At 33.2% G+C, this 9,334-nt stretch overlaps 1 protein-coding gene across 2 annotated transcripts; it reads left to right on the top strand.

The window, feature by feature from the left end:
* Positions 1–560: 560 nt before the first annotated feature.
* Positions 561–9,093, top strand: LOC132733389 (protein CDV3 homolog). Of its 2 annotated transcripts, none has more exons than XM_060720036.1 (3): positions 561–886; positions 6,884–6,960; positions 8,907–9,093. In XM_060720036.1, exons 1-3 carry the CDS (start codon positions 689–691, stop codon positions 9,076–9,078), a joined length of 447 nt encoding a protein of 148 aa, XP_060576019.1. In that variant the 5' UTR covers positions 561–688; the 3' UTR covers positions 9,079–9,093. The 2 variants fall into 2 exon arrangements, with proteins under 2 accessions (XP_060576019.1, XP_060576018.1); XM_060720035.1 differs by having other exon boundaries at positions 561–901.
* Positions 9,094–9,334: the final 241 nt, after the last annotated feature.

Genomic DNA, 9,334 nt, shown 5'->3' with positions numbered 1-9,334 from the left:
CGTAGCGGTTGCCATTAATCATGTAATCATAACACCTTTACTGTAAAGAGCAAACATGCATGTGCATGGACAATGGAGGTGCTAGTTGACATTACATACTCGTTAACCGCAATCCTTTAATGTACATCGGCGCATGGAAACTTTAAAGTATCCAAACAACATAATTAGACATAATTATTCTAACTTGTTACATTGTTATTGATGCCATCATGTATATATAGCCAGAACAGAACAGAACAGAACATACTCTTTATTCTCTCAGGTACATAAGTACAGTAAATAATAATAAAACACAGATTTAAGTTTGACAAAGGTGTATAAGTAATACATTGGGGGGGGGGGGGGGGGAGACCGTAATAAAGTTTGAAAGTAGAACATAATCCGTATAGGTAGATACTGTATAAAAACAAACAAAAATATGTGAAATGTAATGTAAGATTATGCCTATATTCTGATAATTACTTAAATTTGGCCATTAAGGTTTTACAAAAAATAGACAAATGCTTTAATTTGTCAGGTGATTTCATATTCAACAAACTATTGCCTTCTTCGTAAGAAATTTAGCCAGACCAAATGTTATACTTCCGTTTCCGGTACACGAGAGATTGAGATGTTATTGCGCAAAAGTAACATTTTGTGGTTCTTTTGAGCATAAGTACAGTGTTTTAAAGGTTAAATAAACATTAAAATGGAAGAAGCTAGTTTAGACGACTTTTTTGCTAAGAAAGACAAAAGCAAGAAGAAGTCAAAGTCTTCAAAAGTCATTGCTAGTGACATTCTTGAAACAACAGATGAGCCGGTTAAAAAAGACAAAAAGAAGAAAGTGAAAGAAAAGACACAAACTTCTACAAATACAAAATCTGACAGCAACACAATTGGAATTACAGTAAACCCAGAAGAGGTTTTGGATTTGGTTTATGATCCACTCCTCTGTTCTCTCAGTTTCCATGTCTGAAATAGTTTTGCTGTAATTTTTATGCAGGCAATATTGAAATAAATAAATTTCTAAGCCTAATAATAATTAATAAGCTTATTTTTTATCAATGGCCTACAGTGTCTATGTCATTGAGATGGGAGTAAATGATGCTGTTCAGTCGCTGTTCATACTTTTATCAAGTCTAATATATTTATAGACCGTCTGTAAATTATGGAAGTGTCTAGCCATTTGGAGTCACTTATGTTTAGCTAGCAATATAGGCCTGTACTGTATGGCCAGCAACTACCGTAAATTACAGTAAATGATCGAAAAATATTTTCAAAGCCAGGATGAGTAGGTTCAAATTTCATGCATTTTGTGCATTTTGTGCATGATTTTCAAGATAAATTTCACATTAGACCGCTAGAATTCTCATAATCAGTTTGTTTACACTTAACAATGGAAAAATGGAAACTAAACAAAAAGTAAGCTTGTTTAAAACGTTATGTTTAAACTCACTTTAACAGGCTGGTGAAAAGGAAAAGAGTCAACTCGGCCCTATACCAACTCGGCACGGGTCAACTCGGCACGGGTCAACTCGGCCCGCTTTACAAAAATATATATAACGTATTAACTTTGCTTTGCATGTTGTTAAGGTAAATGAATAATGAGAAATATTTTATTATTATATAATTTTACATTGTAGATCTACTTCTACGGAATTAAATATATTTAGAAAAAAAGTTATTTATTTGTCTTGCAGATTCGATAAAATTAATATAGATCTAATGAAAATGTGTTTCCTTAGATGCATTTTGTTTGTATTAAAAGTACTATTCAAAAAATAAGAAACAAAAACGTGTTTACTTAATATCATAAGCTTCTAATTAATTGCAGGTGGTCACTAATCAAATTTGAATGAATGAGTTAGTTGGACACTGAAGGTATTTAAATTTACCGTTAAACCTACCACGAGTCAGAAATACAGTGAGATACGCAATCGGTTATCTTTACTCACTATTCTACTGATAAGAAAGCCTGTCTGCTGCTAGTTTGGAAACTGTCAATCCATGTATTATAAATAATTACAATAATTACAATAAATACCTAAATATTATTAATTGGAAAGTGGGCCGAGTTGACCCGTGCCGAGTTGGAATAGGGCCGAGCTGACTCGGGGGCCGAGTACGTTTTAGGGCCGAGCTGACCCGGATTCGGTGAAAATGCCTGATCGGGCTTATGACATCAAAAATTATATTTCTAGAAAAATAATGAAGAGATTTCTTTTAAACTTTGTTTATTGAGCATAATGTATAACATAATCAGAATGAAAAATATTTGGTATCTGTCACTTTTGTGAGAATTATTTCCCCTTTTTAATTTTATATAACACATAATTTTCAAAGTCCTTAAAAAATATTTTACATATAAAAAGTATGAAACAAAATACGTTAAATGACTGCTGTATGATCCAAATCATTGCGTCAACACCTCAGGGTTCTCACTAGGACTTTAAAACATGGAGTCCATGGACTCCCATCCCTGAAAAAGTTGGAGTCCAAAAGCGCCTCGCAATTAATATGTTTACAGATTAGTCATTCAATGCTCACAATAGCATTGCTGATATTTTGAATCTTCAAGAGACTTTCAAAGTTTATAGTTATTCAAAAGAAACTCTGAACTACATAGCAGGCTTCGCGAAACTGCTGAAAAATGTGCCTGACATTCGGTCAGACAAACTTTCAATTCTTGTCTGACCGAAAGAACTTTTGTCTGACCGAATATTTTTCCCCAAATATATGTATATGGTAATACCTTGGTGTTTTTTTTAAAGACAAAACAACTTTTAAAGATTTCCCTTAAATAAAACATTAGTTTATCCAGTTGATGGACTCACAGGCGCTAGTCACATAATCAAATATTTTACATAACCAGTCTATATATGTATATAAAGATATATAGTATATAGCCCATATAAAACTTTAAAAAGTTTGTTTCAAGCACCTGTGGATAGACTCTGTTTTGAAATCAAAACATTCATGATCAAAGCGGCCATTTTTCCATTTACCCACAAATTTTCTCGGCGGGCGCCTGGACTCGTATTCCTTTTGTTTCGCTTTTTTTTCTTCATTGGACAGTTTACGAATTTTTCCGGGCGTAGCGCCAGCGTAATAATGTAGTAACACCGACATTTTGGTTATTGACAGTCGTATGTATCGGACACTTAAAATGAAACGGCGAATCAAAACTCGTTTTACATTTTTTTATTCAAGGGAGAAAACTCGGTCTTGATCGGTCTTGGATATATCCCGGTATTCGTACCGGACATAAGGTCCGGAACTCCGAAAAAAAAAATTGGACCGGCCTGATTTTTGCCGGACATGTCCGACGGTCCGGCAACTTTCGCGAAGCCTGACATAGTATACTATTGTTTTGTTGTTAATATTAATTATGAAATTATTTCATTATAATGCATCAACACATGGAAATCGTTTTTTTGTTTTTTTTTGGTTTTTTTTCACTTTTTTACCAAATCAAATTTTATTCTGGTTAAATAAGTCCACTCTAAAGACAAAAAGTTTATATTTGTAAAAAAAACATAAATGTATATAGGCAGCGTTTAGCGGAATGAATAGAAAAATCAAGTACAGCTTCACACAGTGTGTAAGAGATTCATCCGATCGACAATTATTTTAGCAAATATCTTCAAAAGGGGGCAAATTGAAGATCAATGTTTAAAGATTTAATGTTGATTAAATAATAAAGGAAGAATTCATTCACATGTTTGGCTTGGAAACTAAGAATTTTTGCGAAATTTTAGGGTTTCTGGCGAACGTGAAATCGCCGATGTTCGGGATCAATTTTCGGATAGAATCTAAATATCAAAGAAAAGCGTAAGCGTATTTTGGTTTGTTGTCCTGGCATTTCGGCACAATATCTTAAACTCTTTATACTCTTATAGAACGTTTTTGCAAGAATGAAACTAAAGCAAAATTGTGCCTAGAAAATGCCGAAAATATTCAACTATCATTCAAAATTACACTCATTTGTAATTTGAGAAAACTGTCTTTAAACTTGTGGCGTAAATAGTCGATAATTTTATCCTTTTGGCGGTAAAATTTGCTAATTTCCAATCAACTGTTGAATTATCACCTCGTGCTATATCTGGTAATTACATGTACAGCGCGTGTATACATTAGTCTGATCACTATTGCGTGATAATGACCGGAAGCGTTATCGCTGATTGGCTAATCGCTTTACGGGTCGATGTGCATAGGACCGCCTACCTATAGACTTAGACTGACACACGCTGACGTATTTGTGGTTGTAAACAATCGGTAATGTTTATGCGTCCCCAGGCAAAATTTAGCGTATGTGGAATCCTTGCTCTGAAATATTTGCGTCCAGCTGTAATAAACATGCGTACCGGGACGCCAAAATAAGCGTCCCCGAGAACCCTGCACCTGTCAGCATACATTTCACTCAGTTTTCAAATTATAATGTTCAGTGTCAAAGAATCGTCAAAGTATTTATGCCAGAAACAGAATATTAAATCCAAATATATAGAATAAAGGTACTGGCGCAATAATTTTGAGCAAAATGAAGATGTTGGTCACAATTCTGTTAACAATTTTACATAACAACATATTTTTTAAGGACTTTGAAAATTATGTGTTATATAAACATGAAAAAGGGGAAATAATTCTCACAAAAGTGACAGTTACCAAATATTTTTCTAGACATTATTTTGTTCCCTCTCCCCATGTTTTACTTAAGGTTAAAATAAAAGTAAGTTTTTCATAATGAATTAATGAAAGTGTTATTTGTAATACATGTATATTATTGGAAATTGAACAGATACAAATTACAATAAATATAGGATAGTGAATGAGTGTAAGTTCAATACTGAATTTATTGCACGAGTTGAATAAAATTATATTATGTGAGCCTCTGGGTAGCATAATATTATTTTATTAAACAAGTGCAATAAATTCATTAATGAACTTAAATGAATTTAATATTCTATTTATCACATACCCAATATAAAGACCATTTAAAGTGAAAAAAAGAGTCGTTTTTCATTGACGCGCCTATAGTATAACGCTAACATTTTGCGCGTCTTCACACTATGTTTGTATAACGCTAATGACGTCACGTCAAAAAATATGCACGGCCGTGCAATACCATATTTACGGAGTAGCAAAATCGGCACGGGTGTGTGATAAAAGAAGTTAGATGTAAAGAGTGCATATATTCATTTATGACAGAATTATTTCAGACATTCTTTTCTCAGTTCTCACTGTCTTCTGCATGTTGTCAAAGTTCTGTTTTGTTTGTTGAATTAATAGCACTGTCACTCACATGTTGTTCTATTTAGATCCTCTTGCAGTCTGTGATGTAAGCTACTTTTACCAAGATAGAAATCTGAGTTCAAGATAAAAAAATCCAAGTTGAATATAATTGATACTGTAAAAACTAAAATCCCAAGTCTGTTTGCGACATGTATTCCTAATCCTTGTTTTTGTATGTGTTTAGTGTTACATCACAGACTTTCCTGGTCACATGCATTTTTCTAATATATTTGAATTAATAAGTTTTCACTTAAAAGCCCTTGGATTTCAGTTATGGTACAAGTATGCCAGATAGATAAAAACATTTTTTATATAAATTCAAATCTAATATGCATGCAAAACTGTACTTATGGTTAAAATTTATGGTTCTTCAGAATCAGATTATTTATTGCCAGTATTTATGTTAAAATGTTAAATATATGTATTTTGAAATGATGACAGGATATATACATGTATCTTATTCTATAATGACTATGAAATGCATCAGTATTCAAAAAAACATTCTGATCTAATTTTATACAGCTGTAAGAACATAAAGGGGTAACATTATGTTTAACAAAGAGACAAGGCTCATGATACATTTTGCATCAATGAAAAATAGTTACTTTACAGTTTCCATGGTAATGTTACAAACTTTTTATTTGCAGGTAAATGCAAGCTTAAACCCCTACCATGCCTAATTATCTTAATTGGACTATCTTTCAATCTTGACAAAACCAAATTTTAGCATTATTTAGACTGAATTAGAATAGCAAACAGTGCAAACCATGATCAGGCAGTATGGATGTGTTGCCCGCACTTGATCTGCACTGGTCACATGGGTAGAATCTGTTGCTGACTGCAGGCTATTGGTCAACACAGTCATTTTTTAAAGAAAGTTAAGAATTTATTTTTGACATGACTGCTGTCCATGTCTAGTTTAGACAATTTGAAGGTCATTGCTTTGCTTGTTGAATGTTGATAATTACCTCCCTTGATCAGTCAGTGTTTTTTTTCACTTTTGGGGGAAGGGGGTCGGTGCCCATTGGAGGGGGAAAAATGCAATAGGAGGGGGATTTTTATACGGATCTAAAATATTGATGTGTCACATGATAAACTTGTTGGGATACCAGGAGTAGCTCCCCTTACCTATATGAAAAACCTTGCTTAACAGTAAGTCTTACAGGCATAAAATAAAGCATTTTCGGCAGTTAGTTGCAAAAAAATGATATTCATTGCAGGCAAACTTAGGCTGCCATATTATAGGGGGAAATTTCAGCTTTGAGGGGGAAAAAAAACATACTTTTTTGAGGGGGGAATGGGGAGAATTTCGCCGAATATTTTGGTGAAAAAAAACACTGTCAGTAATTAGGAAATTGCACTTCAATCATAAATACATGTACCTTACACCCTAATTTCAACAATATTTACAAATGTATTTCATTTCATCAAGGGTGATCATACAAAGTATGTGAGTGGTGGGTGTCAGAATAAATACTGGCAATATTTTGCAAAATCCTGCTTTGTAAGTGAAAGGTTAGCAATTGTTGACAACTGCAATGTTTCCAACTACATGTACATTTGTATATGTATTATGAATAGATATGCTTTACCTTTGAACTGTCTCTTACTTCAGGAAGAAGAATGGAAAGAAGTTGAAGAAGAGGCTGAAAAAGATTACTCTGGTTTAAGAATAGCAAATCTACAAGTAACGTAAGTTTATAGACTTTGGATTTAGAATAATGAAATCTGGGAAATAATATAAATATTAATATAATAATATATATAATCTTGTATGATTGTAAAAATCAGTTTGAGAGAAGTTTTACAGTTAAGTGTTATTGTCATTAATATAACAAAACACGGAAGTTGAAAATTATATATTGTCTTGCATCAATATTGTTCAGAGGTAGGTGTCATTGATATCAGTGTGCTAATCTGGGCAAAAAAAAGAGGGTTTGTTTTTGTTTGTGTAGCATGTAAAATCAAATTATATTTCTTAGTGAACACAAGCATGTATATTTTCATGAGTGGCATAGCCTTGAGTGAAGATATAATTGCTTGTACATGTATTCACAAATGAAATATAATTTGATTAAGCTAAACCTGATTTTGCTAAATTTGCAATGTATTTTAGATGATATAATTGCAAAGAATGCAAGTTGGTGTTGATAAAAGCAGGTAACCAAGATTCAAACTATCATTGACAGGTCTCAAGAAGTTTTTTAATATATAGCAGTGTTCAATCTAGAACAAATTCCCAGGGGGCCCTGCGGGCCCATAAACTTTTCAAAAGGGGGTCATTTGAGAATAATGGGGGCCCACACTTAAAAGAACATCAAATTCAAATAAGGTATTGTATCTTTTAAGTTAGTTGTTCACGTATCATAATATGTAGACCAAAAACGGTTGCAAAATTCCAAAACAATCGACTAACTAAAAAAATGACATTATTTTGACCTTTTTTGAGAGTTCTGTTAGCGTTGATACAGGCTCAATTTTAAGAACTGATTGGTAAAGAAACATAATGTTACCAGGGATATTTGATAATAATGTTCAGTTTTTTTAATCAGCGCCCGATATATAAAAGAAAATAATATTTCCCAATTAGCTTTGTTGATGAAGAAAGTCGCTAAAACATTTACCCTTCTCAATATATCCAAGCGAAAAACAAAGTGTCAACAGGTGCTAAGACAATGTATATTGACATACCGGTACCTTTGATCTTTTGTCAGGGCAGCAGTTCTTACGTCACGCTTAAGATGTCTGTATTGATTAATGATATGCACAATGTTTTAGCGCCGACCAGCCCAAGACCAATCAAAGTTTATTTACTCAATTGTCAGACACTCCCTAGCCAATCGTGTTTGATTAGCTCCATCTTCAAGACTTTTTTAATTGGATGAAGGCGTGTTCGTATTAATTTATGCACACTTCTCTATAATTAACTCGCACTTTTCACAAATATACAGTTTTTTTCCTCCGGAAAGTTATGACATAGTTATTTGTTTTGACCGTGAAAAAACTATAACTACACGCACGTATTGGATTATCTGTGACGATTTGTTTTGTTTATAAAACTGTGACTCAAAAGTAAGTAATAGTTACGGTTCGAAGAACAAGTCTACATAGTATTTACAGACCCCGCTCGATCAAGGTTTTAAAAAGGTTACCGAGTGCGGTAACTATCTTACCAACATGCTCTTGTTTTTCTATACAAACTTTAGTTTTTAATTCAGTATTTATTAATATAATTCACAATCAGGTTTAAGAAAACATTCTAATGTCATGTAGGGCATTTTCTATGAGTGCGCCCATCGGGCCCACAGTTGAATTTGTTTTGCGCCGGCGGTCTTTTCAGGGGGTCAATGGCGCAATGGCGCGCTCTAGATTGAACACTGTATAGATAGAATAAACTAACTCCTTATTTTGGCCAACATTGATTATAAATAATAACAACAAATGGGTGTCTCAGTGTTAATAAGCTTCAACTTCTTTTTTTGTTGTTGATAAATTATATCACAAGACTTATTTATACAAAACTTGATTCATTTGAATGTATACCAACTTAACAATCTGTTCTGTTTTGCTTCAAACCTTATTTAGTACATGATACATAATTTTACCTAATATATTTTGATTATTTTTGTTTTTTATAGAGAAAAGGAAAATGAGGAGACTGAAGAACAGACAGAGGAGAATGTAGAAGAGGAAGATGATGATGGTGAAGGAAAAAAGAAGAGGGATACTGGTCAACAGGGGCCGTGGGTAAAATCTGATAATGTACAACAACCTCCTGTAACCCCCAAACCAGCAGGTACACTAGTATAGTTGATAGTTATTTGTTGTGGTGCATTTATGTTTAACCCTTCCTTCTGGCTGTATGGAGATTCAGGCTAGGCAAAAAAAACCAACAAAGTTCTGTTTACACACGCTACCTAGGAAATGGCAGAAACAGAAATCTTGAAATATGAAATTTGAAAATCTTACGTAAATAACCATATACTGAGGCACTTACAATGGAAAATGAATGTACAATATAATCAAGGACAGATGAACAGAATTGAATTAATTTTTGTGCAATTTT

The sequence above is a fragment of the Ruditapes philippinarum genome, unplaced genomic scaffold (genome assembly GCF_026571515.1).
Source record: "Ruditapes philippinarum isolate M1 unplaced genomic scaffold, ASM2657151v2 ctg3843_1_1_1_1, whole genome shotgun sequence".
NCBI classification, from domain to species: domain Eukaryota; kingdom Metazoa; phylum Mollusca; class Bivalvia; order Venerida; family Veneridae; genus Ruditapes; species Ruditapes philippinarum.
The sequence above is the reverse complement of the archived record's forward strand: the minus strand, read 5'-3'. Positions and strand labels throughout refer to the sequence as shown.